The sequence below is a fragment of the Vanessa cardui genome, chromosome 24 (assembly GCF_905220365.1).
Source record: "Vanessa cardui chromosome 24, ilVanCard2.1, whole genome shotgun sequence".
Lineage (NCBI taxonomy): Eukaryota > Metazoa > Arthropoda > Insecta > Lepidoptera > Nymphalidae > Vanessa > Vanessa cardui.
Genome location: NC_061146.1, coordinates 6,197,510 through 6,218,547, shown reverse-complemented (window position 1 = coordinate 6,218,547; position 21,038 = coordinate 6,197,510). Strand labels below are relative to the sequence as shown.

At 30.5% G+C, this 21,038-nt stretch overlaps 2 protein-coding genes across 3 annotated transcripts in view; both read right to left on the bottom strand.

Annotated features, from left to right (window-relative positions):
* Nucleotides 1–84: 84 nt before the first annotated feature.
* LOC124540198 (peptidyl-prolyl cis-trans isomerase FKBP1A-like) lies at nt 85–1,451 on the bottom strand. Its single transcript, XM_047117658.1, has 3 exons — nt 1,231–1,451; nt 867–1,027; nt 85–641 (listed from the first exon to the last, which is right to left on the bottom strand). Exons 1-3 carry the CDS (start codon nt 1,265–1,267, stop codon nt 513–515), a joined length of 327 nt encoding a protein of 108 aa, XP_046973614.1. The 5' UTR covers nt 1,268–1,451; the 3' UTR covers nt 85–512.
* Nucleotides 1,452–4,473: 3,022 nt separating this feature from the next.
* Nucleotides 4,474–21,038, bottom strand: part of LOC124539996 (calbindin-32) — a 184,108-nt gene continuing 167,543 nt past the window's right edge. The window contains exons 6-13 of one of the 2 annotated variants that reach the window (XM_047117392.1): nt 19,384–19,440; nt 18,190–18,273; nt 16,817–16,872; nt 13,493–13,538; nt 12,480–12,491; nt 11,322–11,378; nt 9,834–9,905; nt 4,474–8,553 (exon numbers count right to left, since the gene is read on the bottom strand). In XM_047117392.1, the coding sequence (XP_046973348.1) occupies nt 8,401–8,553; nt 9,834–9,905; nt 11,322–11,378; nt 12,480–12,491; nt 13,493–13,538; nt 16,817–16,872; nt 18,190–18,273; nt 19,384–19,440 (537 nt within the window). In that variant the 3' untranslated portion in view covers nt 4,474–8,400. The remainder of the gene's footprint in view (nt 8,554–9,833; nt 9,906–11,321; nt 11,379–12,479; nt 12,492–13,492; nt 13,539–16,816; nt 16,873–18,189; nt 18,274–19,383; nt 19,441–21,038) is intronic. The other variant, XM_047117393.1, reaches the window with a different exon arrangement.

The window sequence follows — 21,038 nt, the reverse complement described above, 5'->3', positions numbered from 1 at the left end:
TTAAGACTTTATTTTTAGTCAAATTCTGGCTTAAATGTCACAGCTGAAGTAAAAAAAGTGGTAAAAATGACAAATAAAAGAATATTTGTGTTAGATGATGTTTATTCTTAAAGTATTACATATAATAAAGCTTTTGAAGTATGTACCGAAATACAAGTAAAAAGGAAGTAGAAACATCTTTGATCCGCAAATATTATTCGATCTTGTGCTTATAATTAATATGCAAAATTCATTGAGAGTACATAAAAGATATAAGTATAATTGACTTTGAAATGCTCACGGAATGTCTTGCATTTAGTTATATTCATGAAATACAATATTAAAATTTATCATATGATGAAATTACATAAATGAAATATATCAAAGTCTTTAATGATTGCATGAAAACCCCCTTAACTTAGAAATTCAACTTATGTAATGACTTTGAACACTAAAAGGCAATGCTTAAAACCTCTTTTGTGAACAATTAGTTAAATGAAACTAAATCTAGTGCACGAAGTTTTGATCTGTGTTTATTCAAGACGGATGAGTTCAACATCGAAGATGAGTGTGGAGTTTGGTGGGATGACTCCAGGGTGACCTTGCTGGCCATATGCAAAGTCAGGAGAGCAGGTCAGCTTAGCACGCTCACCAACGGACATCTGTAAAATATATACATTTACTATTAAGTATTGATGCATGAAAATTACTTTTTCAATATTGATTTCTTAACCTCTAGTTACTGAAAATAGATCAATATAAATTAAAGGTACAAAGTACATTCGCATACTTAAGTTTTGGACATTGATAGGTTATGTTATTTATATTTCTCACAAATTGGTAAATAAATTTAATCAGGCTATATATAACTCTTTAATGTGTCCTACCTTAGCAACACCTTGATCCCAGCCCTTGATGACCTCGCCCTTTCCAATTTTGAACTTGAAAGGCTTGCCCCTGTCCCGGGATGAATCAAACTTTTGCCCATTCGTCAGCGTGCCGGTGTAATGGACAACGACAGTTTGTCCCTTCTTTGGGTAGGTTGCCTCTATAAATATTATAAAGTTTTAACCATCGTCATGGAATAAATGTTATATTTCACAAACCTATTGGATCAATAACTCGATAATTTTAAAAAATCATATAATTTGTATTACTATTGGAAGTATGAAAAAGGTGGAATTAGAAAAATATTGTTTAGGGTTATATCAAAATCAAACGCATTGCATTAAGTAATTAAAAATAATTTACCATCGCCGGGCGTAATAGTTTCAACGTCCACACCCATGTTTGAACAAAATCCTTATTAACTTTTTGTTATCCGACCCGATTTATGTAAATTACGACCGCGAAAATTGCACCGCAACGATGCGCTACGCCCGGTTATCCCGAAAAGCTTAACAGCGCTTTATTTCTTGTCTTTGGTTTGTGTATGCGTTTTGATTGGCTAATTTTATAAGGCGACGCTCGAAACAGATAATATACAATTTTTATATTATTGCTGAGTGTGGATATTCTTTTGTATTCAATAATTTCAAATTATTCCATGTATTCATTTGAAATGTATATCTTTAAGTAGGTATTGTTACATAATTCGGCAATTTTTTAGTTATATATTATAAAAAAAATTAATATTTATTATAAGTGAATCCTATACTTATTAAATTTTTTCGTCAATTACGTCTGATTTTTATTAAATTTTAAAGTTTTTTCATTAACTAATTTCATTACTAACTTTAAAGTTTTGTATATAAAAATATATATTGAAATACATGTTTGTTTCGACGTTCGGCAGAAGTGACAACTTAAATTAATATAAGTTGAACCATTTAATATTTAAATTGTTTAACTTGTGAAAAGTTGTTACTAAAATTGTATTTATATTAATGTAACAATCTAAGGGAAAGTTATTTATCAATAAAATATGTTATTGATTATAAAATAAAATGTATTCCAAGTTGTAATTTTTGAATATGTATATTAAGATTTATGTGTATGTACATTATAGCCTGCCTGCTGTTGCCGTATACATAGTATAGAATTGGTAGCTAGACAGTTTGATGCCGTAACGCGTCACGTAACGAAGCGGTTTATCCTCTCATAATTTGTCATCTATATTTACCTGCATAGTCTATTGCTGTGCTGTATACAGCATATTATGCTGGTGATATGGCATTTACCACTTTTAATGTGTACAGACATTGTTTTGACTACTTAATAAATAATGGCAAATCCAGTGTTAGCAAAAAGATTTCCCATCAGGGTAGATAATACCTACGGGGTTGGAACACATATTATATTGTTCTCACATATTGTAAGAAACACAAATAGAGCCGATTTAAGCTATGCATTTAAAGACTGGGGTCCTTGGTTACACATAAATATGGCCTACCTTTAGTAGATATTTACTTCCATGTACAAATCATTGGTTTATAGCCAAGCCTTATTTTATATTATGCAGCCCTTTATTCCGAACAATTCAGTTATTTGTATGTATATAGTTGTGTTGTTGTTATAAAATGACCCTCAGTTCGGAGTGTCTTTTGATATAGGCCTCCTCCAACTGTTTCCATTGTACTATATCTGTCGCTACTCTGGTCCAGTACGGTCCCAAGGCTAAGCGAAAATCGTCTTCCCATCTTCTTGTTGGAAGTCTACTTCCATCTCTTGGGTACCAGAGTGTTACCTGCTTGCTCCATTTTTCTGTCTTGCAGCGTAGCATGTGACCTGTCCAACGCCATTTCAATCGGTCCGTTCGGGTAACTATATCGGTGACTTTGGTTTTGTTTCTTACTTCTGCTGAGGTAATTCTGTAATTTAGTCTTTTTAACATACTTCTCTCCATTGCCCGCTTACACTTAGTTAGTTTTTCTCTGTGGTTCTGAGTGAGGGACCAGGTCTCACATCCGTATGTAATACAGGGGAGGATACAGGTATTAAAAGCTTTTCTTTTTATGGTCATACTTAGTTCTTCGCTTTTCATTATTTCCTTTAGCAAGCAGTATTTTCGCCATCCACTTGCAATCCTCTTGTTTATTTCCCTTGACATTTGGTCTGTAGGAGCAATTATCTGACCCAAGTACACATACTCTTTTACATAATCAAGGTTTTTTCCGTCTAGTACTATGTCGATCTCTGTTGAGTTGATCATTAATTTTGTTTTCGTTTTATTAATTTAAAGCCTTTGCTCTTTTTAGCTAGAGAATGTATCATTGTTTGAATTCTGCTTGGGTCTTCTTCAAGCAAGATAAGGTCGTCTGCAAATCTCAAATGGTTGAGACGGCAGCCGTTGATGTTAAGCCCGTATTCATCCCAGTCTAGACTTCTGAAGATATTCTCCAACACTGCAGTAAACAAGTTAGGTGATAGTGGGTCTTCTTGTCTGACGCCTCTTTTTATAGGGAAAGGATCTCCAGTCGTTCCAAGTTTTATGCAGCTTTCGCTTATATTGTAGATATTTTGAATAATATTTTTATAACAGCTGTTCACTCCTTGCTGTTTATGGGTTGACCAGATGTAGTTGTTATTTAAGTAGTCTATGAAGAGTACACAGGCTTCTGGTATTCGTTGCTTTTTTCTAATATTTGCTTGATGGTAAGAATATGGTCGATTCTACTATAATTACTCCTAAATCCGGCCTACTCTGTAGACTGATTCTCATCTAATTGTTAAGCAATTCTTGCTAATTTATATAACTTTTGCGAAAACTTTGTGTATGTTTGATATCAAGCTGTAATTATTATTAATGTCTTCCTTAGGTCCTTTCTTGTGTAGAAGTATAATATTAGATTTACCCCACTGGTCTGGAATTGTACCTGTATATAAAATATTATTGAAAAGACTTGTTAGTATCGGGTTTAAATATTTCGCCAGCGCCTCTTATAAGTTCGTTAGGTATGTTGTCAGGTTCTGGGGCTTTTCTTTCCTCTGGGAGTAAATGGCTTTATGTATTTCTGACTGAAGAAGCGGTGGTATGTCATTGTTTTCATTTCTTATCATCGTCCCAATGTCGATTTCTGGTTCTTGGTTTTTATCTAGGCTATGGCTTTCTACTTTTTATATCGATTATCGTCACTAGTCTTTTGATAAGTACGTTAGTTATTACTTATTTCATACAATTATGGCAATTTCGAAACTATATGCAGCAGTCAAAGTGAGCACAATTGTGTGAAAGAAATTGCTGGTTTATTTATATTTTATTTATTTATTTATATATGTTATCAATTAATTTAGCTAGAATAATTGCAATTCATTTGAGAACCAACACCAAAAAGTTATTTAGTAAGTTATTCTTATATCAGTTATTACCTAAAATATTTATGTTAAAGCTTGACGGTATCATAGACAATTATTTTACATTGAGTATAAATTATAAATGATCGTCTATTTCAGATATATTAATTTTTCAAATTGTGTATTGTATTTTATTTCATTCCATAAATTAAGTTAAATATTTAGGGGCGATGAAGTCAATGGGTTGAAAAAAAACACAACTTACAAATATAAACACTTTATAGCAAACATCTTCATTTTTATTTTAACACGTAGTGCCAGCCGCCAGGCGTTGCGACTATATTGACAAAGTTATTTCCCACTAAACAACATTGTGCTACAGCAACATCTTTGCCTATTTCATAATTTGTTGTATTTTAAAGACGGATTCAAATTTCTTTATAAGTTACTTACAATAAAAAGCATGTCTTTCTTACTACTTATTAAAATTAAAATTTCGTGTGTATAGTATTGCATGAAAATGTATACTATATTACAAATTTTTTGATTTCATTTATGATTTGTCGCATACAATTTATATTACGATGTATATACTAGAGATATATATTTAACATTATTTTAACAATTATAAATATAATACATAATGCACTCAACTTGATATTTTACTTTCTTATTAAAATTTTATTAATAATACAAAAAAAAAATATACAATAGTATTGAACGCATTAAAATTACAATATTTTGAAGTTTCTAGCCAGATGCTGGTTGTTTTTTGCGAAATAACCTTGTTTAGCCATTTAATTACAAATAATTTAGCTTAGCTAAACATTTAATATATTTAATTACCCATTTAACATTTCTAAAACATTTAGATAGCATAAACATCAACTTAATTAACAATTTAACTTTTAATTTCGGTGCTTGTGAAGATATATGACCATGAAAGATATTCGAGAGTTCAATTCTTTTATTTGGAGATTTTAATATTAACCCAGAGCCCGAAACTTCGGTACGTGATCACGTTTGTGATACGTCAATAAATATTTGTAATTTATGTTTGGTGGTAAAATAACTAACAATTGCACAGAAAATATCGACCCTAATGTGCCTTACAATCAATCGAGGATCAGATAGTTCACATATATTAAAGGTACTTTTAAATGTGTTTTAAAAATGGTGAATAATTCTTTACATTTCGATTTTATTTTAATAAAACTTTAGTAACGTTTTCACGCATATGTGGCTCTGACCTAACAGGGATATTAAATCCATCCATGTCTATACAAAGCTAACATCACAACATTAATATACAACTAATAATAGATTGATATATAAAATTCTATTATATATAATATAATTATACGTATTTATTAGAACAGCCTTCAAATATAACGTTACTTTACAACCAGTTAATTTCTTTAATGTTTATTTATTAATGAATAATGCGCAAAGGAAGAAAAACGCTTTTGTTTTTTAATTTTTACTATGGCAACAATTTTTTTAACTTCTTAAGTGCGCCCAATGAGAGATAGTTTTCCTGACGTCTGTCAGTTGATCGTGATTTGACATATCTTTGTCAAAGAACGATGTCAATTTAAAAAAAAAAATTTTAGATTTTGCATTTAAAATTTAAGTGTATATAAATATAACACTGTAAGTTGACATACTGATATGATTACTTGTAAGAAGGGCAATTATAAATATTATATTTTATTGTAAACTCTTGGCCTCCTCAAATTTACACGGTCTACTTGAAAGGATGAGGATTCTCTCATGTAGTTGGCTTATTGCTAAATGTAGATTTAGTTAATATGCTAAAACAAATTTATTGCAAAACGAATTGCGACTTGTCAATAAATCACTATAAATATTGAATCGTTAATATACAATCTACTTTTGTATACAATGTAACGAGTTCTGCGGGCTTCGACAAAATACACTTAGAATTGTCGAATTTGGTTGTCACTTTTGCTAGCCGTCCTTAGATGATATACGTTTCCTCAACTGTTCCGATCAATCTCTTTCGTGTCTTCTCCATCTTACGTGACATTGGCGAAATAATCTTTGCCCTGTCGGCACAACTGAAAGCCATTAAACCAAGAATTTAATTGAATTAGATGATATATTTGTAGTCATAAGAAGTATCCGTCTGTAAAATGTGTTCGTCAATGCATTTCATCACCAAGGACAAACCTTACCCGGTTGACCAAGTTTGACAATTATAGTCCATTTCTCTAATCGTTTTCCTATGAAACAAAATACTAGCAGGTCATTGGTCAATGCGAGCAGGGAACGAGACAAATTCGCCATATTTGACAATCCTAAGAAATTTACGCTTATTTACCAATGAACACTATCATAAGAAGCTCGTTTTAGAAAATGAATTTATGCCCTTCTTACCTCCATATTTTCACACCTCATCAATTATAATGTAAATTTATCAAAGCCCAACAAAATTATAAAACAAAACATTTGTGCGTATGGCGTTTTTCTTAAATTTATATTTTTACGAGCGTCGAAGTATTCAGTAAAATAAGTATATGGAAAATGTACTTTTTTTAAAATAAGAATATTATGAAAATAGTATCTATGTTTTTTTTTATATATTTGGCATATGTTTTGGCGTCACAATGATGACATTTGTAATAACCTTTCCTTAATCATAAACATATTTATATATTTTTATACAAAACTAAATAAACAGGCCGCTATAGTTAACAAACTAATATGCAATATTCATTCTTATTATAGACACGAAAAATCTACACATAAAACGAATATAACAAATATAATTTGAAAATAAATACATACCTAAATAACATCAATATTTAACTAAACAAAATATCTACATGCAATTACGATGATACAAAATATATATTTTTTTAATTAAAAACAAATCGTAAGTCAATGGTACAAATTAATGTTATATTTAATCTGTGCAATTGTCTCACGTAACCAGTATTTCTACTACAACGACCATTGACGAAGAATGGATTGAGCGATGCTTTTGTAGGTTATGTTTTAATAGTTCAGAGATAAAAAGCAAAGGGTACAACAAGAAAGTCCCAAGAAAATAACTGACAGAAAAATTATGCTTTTCAATTTTGCCACAGATAATGTTAATTGATTAATCATGTTCATTTGTATCTTCTTGAGAATATGCTGATTTGAGTTCTGTACGCGATCTTCTTATTTTCTTTTGACGGTCTGATCGAATGGCTCAATCTGATCTATAGAGATCTGATCTGATCTAATACCCTTATAATAGTTGGGATTTTTATTACTTGTCATAAACAAATGAAGAGATGTATTTGTCCAGCATTGGCACTATCTAATTTTCCATCGCTCAAGTCCTTCTATGTTATTTCGACGATAGTATCTCATCTAATTGTGGCAACATATGCATTAAACTGTAATGGACGAGCTAATAATATACACATTATATCAGTAAAAGGTTGCTTATGATACGCGGGCTTAATTTGAAGTATTTGTGTATCCAACCATGACCTATTTTCTCTGACTATGGGACCAATCCTTCTAATTAATAACGACCACTATAAGTTTCCGATTCTATTTCGTAATGACGTCGACTGAGCCGTTCGTTTTTTATGTTAGTAGAATCTAAAAACGACTCAAGGGCTGATGATTTCTAATCGATTGTGAAATTCGAAAGCGACATTTATTTGATTGCCCACCAGTTCAATGGCATTCCACGGTGACAATTTCCAAGATAGAGTGAGACATAAATATCACGTATTAGGTCGCACCTAACATCCTCGGTCGTCTGACATCCTAAGATCATCTCCACTGTAAGGTAAGGTTCCTAAGGAAACCCACTTCTACAATAAGATGAAACTTTGTAGGTGGTGGTTTAAGAAAATGTATACTAGAAGACAAATCCTATGTATTTACTTCATTAAGTACAAGGAATGTTATATTCAGTACTATTCATCCAAAACAGCGCGTTTTATTTTTGTCGTTATTTGAACGATAGCTTGGGTTCAATCTTTGGGCTCATTAGTAAAATTAAAGCGACACTTGATCAGCCCACGTAACATTTAATATAGAAGGGAAATATTTATGGAAATTTTGCTAGGAAATCTACAAAGGAACGAATATCAGCTCGTCTGTTACAGATTTCATTTCATTGAACTACTGGGACGGAGTGGTAACTTCTTTTGGCTTTCCTTATGGAGTCGAGACTTCTTCTTCTTGATTGTGTTTAGCCAGAGCTAGGAGGATCATCGTCAGTTGTTTCCTACTGATCTTCCCTTCGCTACTGTACTCGACTCCTTGGAGAATCGTTTCTTCGAATTCAAGGAGGTCCTGGGCGTCGTAATCCTGTAAAACAAAACATACAAATTTAAATTAGGATATTTCAGGCAAAAAGTGTTCCACTTTCGTCCAAATAATGCCGAGTTCAGGACTTATTTGGTATAGAAGTTGGAAGATTCATTCATTCTTCATTTCACTTATACATCTAGTACAATATTTAACTGAGCATACGTTTTAATTGATTTGAACTGTTCGTTTTTACTACGATTTTGTAAAACTGAACGTTGTTACCGGTTTTTAAAAGTCTTTGTTATATTTATTTCCTGTCGCTAGAAATCCTAGTAAACTAAGTTCATGTCTTGCATAGTTTCCGGGTGCGTATATTATACACACTATTAATAAAATAGTAGAACATTTAGAATGTTAACTAAAGAATACGTTGCGACGATTACTTTAATTGCTGAATCAAACTCAAAGTCAAATTACTTTATTCATTATATATTGATGGTCAAATGAAACAGTACCATCGGAACAGAAAACACCCTGCCCAAGAAAAGTCAGCAAAAGAAACTTAGCGAGTCTTTTTTTGTCTTCTATTATATACGCAATTGAATATGAAAAAAAAAAATAGCCAGGAGGCGATCGTTTCATTCCTAAGGTGTGCTATCAATCATAAACTTATATACAATAAGAGAGAATAGAATACAACACGAATTACGTATAACAAAACACATACACGTGGCAGGTATGCTCGGTGTTACCCGAATTTTGAACTCCATTAAAGATTTACGTTCCCATTCAATAGGTCAAATAAGCTTTACAAAATCAATTGTTCGTCCGTCATCAAACGTCCAAGGCCACTAAATAGGGTGATATCAGGAATAATTGAATAATGCAGGTATTTAATGTATAAGATCAACGGAACTAGATACTCTATAAGTAACATTATTGTTAAAAGTTAATCAAATTATTATCACATATTGTCAAATCCTAAAAAAATATATTAAATTTTTGTACTGAATATTTGATAAAGGGGCAAGTTTCTGAATCGCGCCATCGTTTGGTTCACTACAATATAAAATGGGCAATTGGGCATTTCAGGAACTTTGGTGTTAGTGCACATAATTCACGGTGCTAATAAAAATCCTGAATCTTGAAACCTGCATGTGTCTAATTTCATCGAAATTCTGCCACATGTGCATTCCACCAACCCGCATTGGAACAGCGTGGTGGAATATGTTCCAAGCCCTCTCCTTAATGGACGAGCAGGCCTTATCTCAGCTGTGGGAAATTTACAGGCTGTTACTTTACTTTACTTTTACTTTACTTTATACAATGTAACTTACCTTTTTAACAAGTTCTAAAAGATCCTTTAGAAAACCACGAAGCTCCTCATTTTCGATGGAACCGTTATTGTCCTGAAAATGTAAGCAATATATTTGTTAATAATGTTGTAACAGACGTTGAACATAATACCGGTGCTTTATTAAAAGCTTTCGCGCAGGTCGAGCGTTTAACTAAAATGGTTATTGTTCGGGAACTTGATGTTAATATCTAAAGATAATATGATAAGATATATATATATATATATATATAGAGCATAAAGAATTATATTAAGAAGATTATGTTAATTCGTGATATATTGTTTTTTCATTGATCTGACAGGCCAATTGTTTAGAAAAGTACAGAAATATGCAATTGCTCCCTTACCAATCCATATTACATTTTGATTACAGCCCTATTAAGAAATATTTTATATAATATATAATGTAATGATGATACTATATGTACAGTGGTTTCGTAGTAATTTGCATAAATTGGTTATTTTATGTATATTTTACATGTTTTTCAATGTCTTCTTGTTTTCTTATACTTTGTAAATAGTGAACACGTTATTTTATGATTTAAATTAAAATTAAAGACAATGTTATTACCCGTCGAATAAGACTCATTTTATCGCAGAGAAACCTAAACTTTTAATGATGTGATGTTTTATGTATACACGTAAAAAAATATATTAAAAAAATGAAAATGGCTGCTATTTATCGTGGAGGTCGGTTGACCCAAATGTATGCTGTATTTATATTTGTATATCAAAATAGTTGTTTTATAAGTATCTAGAATATCGCTCGTTCGTAACCGGATACACTGTATACATGAGATTTGTGAAAAATTTAAATTGACGATTAACAATTGAAAATCATTAATAAAAAAAGTGTACCAAAATTAATCAATCAAAATAATAAAATAAAAAAATAAGGTATAGTCATTTTGATGTTTTAAGAAAAATATCAAAATATTTACAGATAATTTGTAATATCATTATATTGAAAGAAACTGCAAGATTTTTATGTAAGTTTCGTTAGTGAAACAATGTTAAGAGCCGGTGCCGCTGCGGAAAAGGCTGAAGCAACAAAAAAGATCTAAATATTCGTATTTTATGTCAAATTACTTTTTGGTCCCATTTGCTGTCGAAACACGTGGCCCTTAGAGTAGTGGTGCAAAAAATTTAATGAAAAGATATAACACCTCGCCTTATTGCCTCCATTGGTGACAGGAGGGCTGGTTCGTTTCTAACCCAGAGGATCGGAATTGCGATTCAACGGGGAAACGCTGCTAGCCACTATTCCACGCGGTCAAGATTTATACAGTAACTATTTTAAATTCATATTTATATATATTTAAGAAATTAATGTCATTAATTCTTAATATAAATTTGATATAAATACACCAAACACAACAACATTGAAAATTTACGTTGAAATTTTATGCTTACCACTTACCACGCTTTATTAACTGTAATTAAAAAATATATATTAATTACTAATACATACCCTATCGTACAGAGAGAAAACACGTTCGATATCGTCCTTTGTTAATTTTGTTGCGCCCTGTTAAATCAAACCATTAGTTTTATTTTTTATTTAAAAACTTGTAACTTTTTAAATGTATAGCTAAAATGAACAGGAAATCAAGTTTAAGCATTGACGTTACTTAAAAAAAAAAAAAAACATTTTTGTCTGTCAAATTTCAATTTTTTTTTTAATAATCTGTTATTCGACGTCAATAATTATGACATAATGTGATATGTCAGTTCATCAGCAATTCAGTAGGCTTTAAAATTTAAAACAATAAGAACTGTTTTATTTTAGCTATTCATTTAAAAATATGAGCTAAAATAGATACCGTACTATTTTAAACAAAATTGATAGTTTTTTAACATAAGAAAATATAAATATATAACGAAAGAAACTTACAACCAGTTTATATATTGTAAATTTTTAATTAAATATATATTTATATAGTAAAGTAATTAAAGTAATTGTTGCAGATTAAAAAGAAAATAGATAATAAACAAACTAAGTATACTAATATAGGTATTTAGACCTTAGACTATAATTTTTTTAAGATATTTTTTTAATATTTATTGTTTTAAACTAAATAAAATATAACTTAAATAAAATAAGCATCTAAATTTTAACTAAAAGTAATCATTTCTATTAAAATATTTACAGTGTTCACCTAGCAACGATGCCGATTACCTATTAAATATTTTTTTTTATCTGTGCTTTCAAGCCATTTATTATTGACATTTGATTATTTGTGAACTTTTAACAGCTAAGGTATAGTAATTTGCAGCTTGTTGTATTTTTAAAAGGTATCTATGATATAAAATAGTAGTTTAACGCTTTATAAATTGATAATAAAACAAACAAGTATCTTTATTTTAATGGATTTCTAAACACTATTTATTTCGACTAAGAATTAAGCTTATATAATTCGTACCTAACAATAGTTCAAAAATATGTTAAGATCACTAGCTATTCAGTTTAAATATACATTTATAATGCATGGTCGTAGGCTTGAGCTGTAATTATAATGACAATGAAAATATTCAAAAAGAGTTTGTAATGTGTTGGCTGTATAATAACATCCTTAGGTTTTTGTTTCATAATATTTTTGGCATCGTTGTTAGACTAATGAGGACTCACCTCTATGCCCTCCTAAGAGTGCAGTGCAGACAAGCAGCAGTGTTAAGATAGACAGAGTCAGGCAAATCAAAGGTAACATGCTATTTGTCATTTTAAAAAATCTATTAATTTAGAATTATATTTGAAAAAAGTTTTTAGTCACTTACTTTTTTTTTTCGGGCTTATGAAAAAAATAGTTCTACTATAAACTGTATTGTTTAATATTATAATTGTCATAGTATTTTTATACTGTTTTTAATGCCCATTTTCAACTATGTACTATATTGCTTTTAATAGTGCTTATTTCATACACCTACAATAAGTGAAGATTTGTCTCACTATAATTTGTGATGTATGTGAATCGAAATGTGTTTGTGTGTGTGACTAATGTCGAAACAACAAGCAAATAAATAAATGTAAAGAAGTTATGGAAAATAATTAAATCTAAATAAATCAAAAAAATCGGTTTATTTATTTATTTATTGTTTTATAAATTGTCTGTGAATTATTTATGATGGTTGTGCAAATTAAAAGAAGTTGACTAGTGACATATAAATGAATAAAAAAGTGATACTTCATTTAAGAAAAAAAACATCTCTTTTAAAAAAGAGCATTATGGACCATGTAACTTTTTAATAATTAGTCTTTTCGTCAGTTTTAAAAATTTATTGAATAATATAATTACCAGATCAAAAACGAAATAAAATAAGTAAATAGTCTCTTAAAATGATAGTGGTATAAGTTTTATATCTTTAACTATATTGCCTAACATAAATTATACAAGTCCATTGTCAAAGATGAAACATAAAAAAATATATCGATTTGCAAATATGTTTTAAATTTAAAAAATGGAAATGTTTATTTCAATCACGTATTTAATTAAAATCATATATAATTAAAGTCCAAAGTATGTTTTAGTAGTTTTCTAACTGACATAATTAAATAAGTAATTGAACGTAGTGCGAATTATCGTAATGACAAAATGGCGGACGTGAAAATGTCACAGTTTTGGCGGGAAATGAACTGTCACTCACCTTGAACACCTGTCGGCACAGGAAGTTTTCCTTTACCGGTAACAACCTGAGAAATATTCGTTCAATTTCCATTACAATTATAAAAACAATATTATTTTTTTTAATTTTTAGTTAATAAATATGTATGTTATATTAATACTTATAAGCATTTGTTCACGTTTAGCTAAGTCAGTAAAGATTATGTTAATTTAATATTAAGTTTGTAGATAACCAAAAAAAAATATTTGTCATTTTTAGCTGCATTTCCAAATATCTGTCTGTGCATACAAAAAGAAGTCAAATTTTATATCGGCGTACAGCGCTGAACGCAGCGTTAAAATGCTAATATGCCAGAATATAAACAAATACAGGTTTAATCAGTACATGGTATAAAACTAAGTCGCTCACCGCTGTCCCTATGTATGCTTAGATCTTTAAAATTACGCAACGGATTATGATGAAAATGAATTAAAAACAACATCCATTCATCGTGTATGTCTAATATTATGACCTAAGACGATTTCTTATCCTGTGTCCCATATTGTTTTTTTTCCAAAACAAATTATAATTACCAAATGCTTAGGGGTAATATTTTAATTCTGAGGCTTTTATTATTACTGCTGGAGCTGTTAATATAAGATGATGATGAGTGTTACCATTTTATAATGTAGACATAGACAATTTCGAAATCGCCCTTGATTATATTAAATATGGCGACTAAAACTTTTCACAACGATAGAACAAGCAAATTACATAATCCGATCTCGTCTCCGTTGGGATTAAATCGGAAAATTCGATGTTTTACCGGCTTTTCGAACATTAAGCCTGTTCTCGCTTTGTTGCTAATATTTACTGTTCGGAAAAGTATGCCCATGGTCTAACAGTAATTTAGCCTTACAGTTCAGAAAAGTATACCAATGGTATTATTATATGCTTTTGACAATGCGAAAAATAAAGTGTCAATTCTTGTAATCAGTGTAAAGTGTGAGTTTAAAAATGGTTATTTAGTAACGAAAATTGAAAATAATACTTAATTTATCCAAAAATCCATAAATAAAAATGCACTTTTTCAAATTTTTGTCACGTGACACAAAACGCTCCTGATTGGCCGGGCTTATGATGAAGTCACTTACTTGTTAACCTAGCTTTCCTACTATATGTACCATAGATTAAAATACATGAAAGTTACCGACCCTATTGCAGCGCCATATTGTCCAAGTAGCGTTTTTGCGCGCTATTTAAATATGGATATTTTAATATGACATTTTTCGGCCAATATGTACTAAAAATAAAAAAATTAACTTTTACTGGGTTCCTTAATCTCTACTAAATAATATAGAATGGATTTTAAAAACCAGTCAAATAGCCTATAGTAATTAGTTCCTTCAAAATTATCCAGTTTAAACCAGATATAATCGGTTTCAAATATTCATAAGTATCTATTATTAAATCATGAGATGTGTTTAGTATGTTTAATTCTTATCTAAATTCTTTATTTTATACATAACAATTTAAGGTACGTGCCTTTGAGTAGTAAACTCAAGGATTTATTAAATATGAGCTCTTAAGATGCCGAAGATTTGTCTTGAATCTTACAATCTTAGTAAATATATTCAACGAATATACATAAAATTTATATCAGAAGAGGCAGCATATTTGTAGAATGTTTTTGTATATATTTTTACTATATATATATATATATATATATATATATATATATATATATATATATATATATATATATAATCGGGTTTCGCTGTTTAACGTGTTAATCTTTGTTGACTTCCAGGCAGGTGTATTACATACATATATTATTGTATTAACTATAATTTCGTATTTTTAGTATTGGAAAAGAGTAACTACTGAGTTTTTGGCCGGATCTCGGTAGAATCTACGTTCCGAACCGGCGGTAGCTTCACTTAATATAGTTTTGTAAAATGTCGATTCAAAAGTTCTCGTGAAAACCTAATTGAATAAAGTATTATGTATTTGATTTTAAATTAAGACTCTTTTTATTATATAAAGGTAATAAAAAGCAATTTAACACATTTTAATTTTATAACAAATTGAAGTACGCGCTCTCTCCTCAAGGATTTAATACAAGAGCTCATGAACTTGACGGTTTTTCTTGAGTATTACAAGCTTCGCACCTCGAATCAGTACTTTTTTCACTCATTATAACCCCTATCTTTACCACCATTTATAATCGACCTAGCTAGCCTAGTTAGCCTAGCTGGCTAGTCTATTTCAATGGCAGGTGGTAAAATAGTTAAAAATTTTACTTTGATTTTAAATGACAGTTTATCAAGATCTCATATATAGCCTATTAGATTGTATATTAGATCTTATATATTCCAATGGAGATAGGAAAAAAGATAAACAAACCGTATATTTACATATTTATACATACATTACACACATTGCTACATTGTATTTTATCAGTATGTGTGTGTGTACCCCGAGGCTTCTATAGTTTACATATATATCATGACATAGTATAAAACAAAGTTACTTATCGCTGTCTGTCCCTATGTATCTTTAAAATAACGCAACGGATTTTGATGCGGTTGTTTTTAATAGATAGATTTATTAAAGAGGAAGGTGTATACATGCAAAATGTAGTAAAGGCAGGTTTGTATTGTCTAGTGACTGGAAAACTGTGAACGTTGTAAGGCATTCAGTAACATATTTAGTACTAGCTGTGCACGCGACTCCGTGCGCTTGGTTGTGGGTATGGAAGTGGATATTATTGGGTTTAATATCTTTTGAATGGAATGTCCGATTTGAGTAATTCAAAAAGTAATTCCCTATTAGGTGTTAAAACAGACTTAAATATGTGGCATTTTATTTTTGATTTGATTTGATTGATTGATGTAATAATGTAATTCTTAATATTGTCATAACTTTTTTATTTATGAACCGATTGAAACAAAACAAAGACTAAATGTTAATTCCAGCAAATCGTAGCGCAATAGTGAAAACTACATTCAATTGGATTAAGCCGTTTTTGAGATTAGCGCGAACAAACGTACAGACGAACGGACAAACAGACAAAAGTTCTAAAAAACATTTTTTTGGGTTCTATTTCGTATAGAAAGTTTTCTTAACAAAGTTTTTCATATTTTTCTTCCATGTACAGACCTTTTACAATTTTATTATATATATTGATCAGTATTGTACCTGTGCGAAGCCAGGGCATATCGCTAGTAGATAATAAAAGTATACAAGTTACAGGTATTGTGTTAATATCCATCAGGCTTTTGGGCAAGTGGTCAATTTTACCATTACTGGTATATGAATTATAAATTATTGAGGAATGTTTAAAGATGATTTAAAAGTACTTACTTCGCCATTTCGGACAGCTGGAGGCGGCCATCTTTATTTGAATCGAATACTTGGAGCTGTGAACATAACCTGCTTTAGTTATCGTTATTAAATTTACTTCTATTATGTTAAAAGCCTTCATTATTTTAAAAAAAAAGGAATATCAGTTTTGAGTACTGGTTTTTTTAAACTGCGTGTAATATTTTTTTTTGTCTCATTTCACAAGATAATATTGTATTTAATATTTATATATTAACAAAATGTCATTGTTATTATAATGAACTAATTAATCATTATTATATCATAATAGATCTGAAAAGCGCTAACTAGAAAATTATATAATTTCGCTATAAGTATAGGTATATATTAGTAAATATCCATTCTAACCCAATACACTATTTAATTATTATATTAAATATTCCTTTTTTAAATATTTCTTTCACTACTAATATATTTTGAATATGCTTTTTCGAATTATTATATATATTTAAAAACATAAAGTTAGTTAAATGTATCCTTTGAGGTTCACGCTTCATACATAATTACATTAAAATCGCTTCAGTCCTTCAGTGGTTTTGTTAAGACAGATACAGACAGGCAGACAGAGTTTCGCATTTATAATATTAGTATATATAATTATGATTTGATTTCAACCTCTGTGCGAAAACTAGTTAATTAAAATTTATATCACTACTTGAAAATGTCACAAACGTTTGTCACGTTGGCATAATGTTAATATGCCTTTGATATTAAATCACACAAAATGGCTGCCTGTCACAACGCTGTGACGTCACGTACGCGTTCGGGAACTGTCATCGTGTCAGCCATTAATCATTATGATTGAAATAAAATACTCTTCGAAGAGATCGCAATCCGATCATTTTAAATTAAAAATAAAATTATAACTATTATCGCTAGGGATATGTTCTCCATTAATTTAATAAAAATTAGAGTGTCATTGGGGTTAAAGCTTGCTCATACCAAAATTTCATCAAATTCTGTTTAGTGATTTTGTGGAAAACGTAACAGACACAGCTACTATCGCAATATAATATTAATATAGTATAGACTCATTTGTTGCAAAATATGAACACATTCTTAAGGTATGTCTAGAAGAAGTAAGAGTGCAAGAAAAATATTCTTAAACAGAATATCCTTAACCTACTATACTAATACGGCACTATCACTATATCAGCTGAAAATCATATCCCAGGATCACTAATTACGCTAGGAGAATATGAATTGGTATTAAACGGGGAAATGCCCCTAGCATTCTTGCCATTCCATTCAGTCATAATTTGTAGCTGCTATTTATTATTTAATTGTATTAATTTATATAAAACCTCGTTTGTCTAAAACTTTGGTTAGTGTTTATATATAAACGTTTAGTTCACCATTGTGTCGGTATACTCGATGAGTTTGTCTTCGGACACGTCGTTAATTTTCTTCGCTTCCTTCAGCAAATCACGGAGAAAATTCTGGAAATATTTACGAAATTAACAGTTGAATTAATAGTAATGTATCTAAGGTGTGAGTGAGCAAAGATGGCCCAGTGGTTAGAACGCGTGCTTGATTTGTGTTTATAATTCATCTCGTGCTCGGCGGTGAAGGAAAACATCGTGAGGAAACCTGCATGTGTCTAATTTCATCGAAATTCTGCCACATGTGCATTCTACCAACCCGCATTGGAACAGCGTGGTGGAATATGTTCCAAACCCTCTCTTTAATGGATGAGGAGGCCTTATCTCAGCAATGGGAAATTACTTTACTTTTTACTTTTTTATCTAAGGTACGTTTTTTTTAAATTGTCAATAATGTCCATCAAGAGAGCACACACATATACCCAGGGTATATGTATGTGCACAAATGTGTGCAAATTCAGGATCACTCTATTCCCTGACTTTCATTATCCAATGAGACTGCATGCCAGCACGACCGGAAATAGTTCAGACGAGAGATCAACGGAGTAACATCCTTTTAATAATATATACATTCTAATCCAAATGAATGTTTTAAAACAAAAGTGTTTTCGTGAAAATCATTAAAGTCGGGCAATACCTTGCCAAAGTAATAACTCCCATGGGATAATGAAAAGAAATGATGATGATAGGGGGTCATTAATATCATATCTAATTACAGTTACATGTATTTAATCAATAATAAGTAATAATGAAACGGAGCTATAAAAGATCAACATAAAATACTAAAAGAAAACTCAGAATATCTAATCAAAAAGGCTTTAAAGACATAAATAAATATATCATAACAAAATATCATATTAACATATGTATAACAATTTTAACATTTTATAAATCGCTAAATATTTCTACGCCGCTGCATAGAAAATAAAATAAATTAAATCTTTGCTTTAGAAAAATCATTTAATGAAATATTATCTCAATTAATGCAACCTACGATTACAGATTAAAAACATCATATTCAATTCAAGCCTTTGCCTATACACATTTAAAAAAGTTACCAACATATCAACAATAAATTAACGTTCCAATTTACAACAGATTAAAAAGTAACATTCAATTTAAGTCTTTTCATAAACGATTTAAAAAAGGTTGTATATAATAGAATACCTTAAGCTCATCAGCTTCGATGTATCCGCTGCCGTCGGTGTCGTATTCCCGCCAGATCTGAAACAAGATCGATTTCATCAATAGGGACCTGTTGCTATTCGTTGTTATATTTATTGGCTTCATATTTTTAACCGACTTCTTAAAAAGGAGGTTACCAGTTTGACATGTATGTATGTAACACTGCGGATGTTTGCGGGTTCAAACCCAGGTAAGCACCGCTGATTCATATGCTTAATTTGTCTTAATAATTCATCTCGTGCTCAGCGGTGAAGGAAAACATCGTGAGGAAACCTGCATGTGACAAACTTCATAGAAATTCTGCCACATGTGTATTCCACCAACCCGCATTGGAACAGCGTGGTGGAATATGTTCGTTCCAAACCTTCTCCTTAAAGGGAGAGGAGGCCTTTAGCCCAGCAGTAGGAATTTACAGGCTGTTGTTGTTGTTGTTATTCTATTATCTTATTTTACCTTTTTTAAAATGTCAATTTGGTTATAAATAAAAAAGCCGAAATGGCCCAGTGGTTAGAACGCGTGTACCTATGATTACGTGTTCAAACCCGGGGAAGCATCGTTGAGTTTTTATGGGTTTAATTTGTGTTTATTATTTATCTCGTACTGGCGGTGAAGGAAAACATTATGAGGAAACCTGCATGTGACTAATTTAAATTGGAGAGCCTTAGCCCAGCTGTGGGAACATGTTGATGATAATGATGATCCAAAGGACGTGGAATAAAGTATGTAAAATAACAATCTCAGTTTTTCTACACGAGTGCTTTTTCGCTAGTATAAAAATATCTTCCAGATTTAAGTAGCGACGAGGTGTGAGGTGCTTGAAAAGAAGCGTTCTTAAGCTTCTACGTTTTAGAAAACGAGATATCTTATCTTATGTTGCTATTATTTCAAGTTCAATTTTAGTGCATTTTCATTTTATTTTTATAATCTATATATCTCCAAACTAAAATCAAATACAATCAAACTAAGATGTTTTGTGTCTTATATTTGTATTTGCAGTCTCACTTATCCCTAAAACCGGTAAAAATAAAACAAAATATATCTGTTTTGTAGTAGAATATTTATTTCATGGCGCATCTATGTAAAGAGCTTTACAACCTTTTGAAACTGGTCTAGCGGAAAATCGTGTCTATGGTAGCGAGGCAATCATCTGTTTAAGAAGAAATTTGAATGTCATCAACGACTGGTATGCTACACATTATATTTAATTAGAGAACCGCTTCGTACGAGCGCAATTTATAAATAATTATATAAATGTAATTCGATATCTATAACGCTTCAGAATAATGTAAAATATGATTATTTAAAAAATGTAAATTGTTATTTTGGATCAAAGCCCCTTTATGCTAACAAGCAAATTTTATCTCTGGATAATATTAGTATACCTTTTTATAATTATTTATTTACTAGACCACCAAAGAGTACATAAGTTACATCAAAATACAGACTTCACAAAATTAGACGAAATGTTTACTTCCGGTGTGGGTGTACAATAATTTTTTTTTTAAAAAGGATTGTTTACACAGATAAATTATATCGTACTCCAGACATAGCACACTTATACTTTACAAACTCAGTTTTTGCACTCATTACCTGACATGACTTATACCTACATTATAAAAAAAATAATTACGTATAAA

Excerpts from the sequence above, each read along its gene's own strand:
- LOC124540198 (XM_047117658.1), bottom strand. The coding sequence starts at position 1,267 with ATGGGTGTGGACGTTGAAACTATTACGCCCGGCGATG. Across the intron at positions 1,028-1,230 it reads AACTATTACGCCCGGCGATG|AGGCAACCTACCCAAAGAAG; the intron begins GTAAATTATTTT and ends TAATATTTATAG. Across the intron at positions 642-866 it reads GGGATCAAGGTGTTGCTAAG|ATGTCCGTTGGTGAGCGTGC; the intron begins GTAGGACACATT and ends TATATTTTACAG.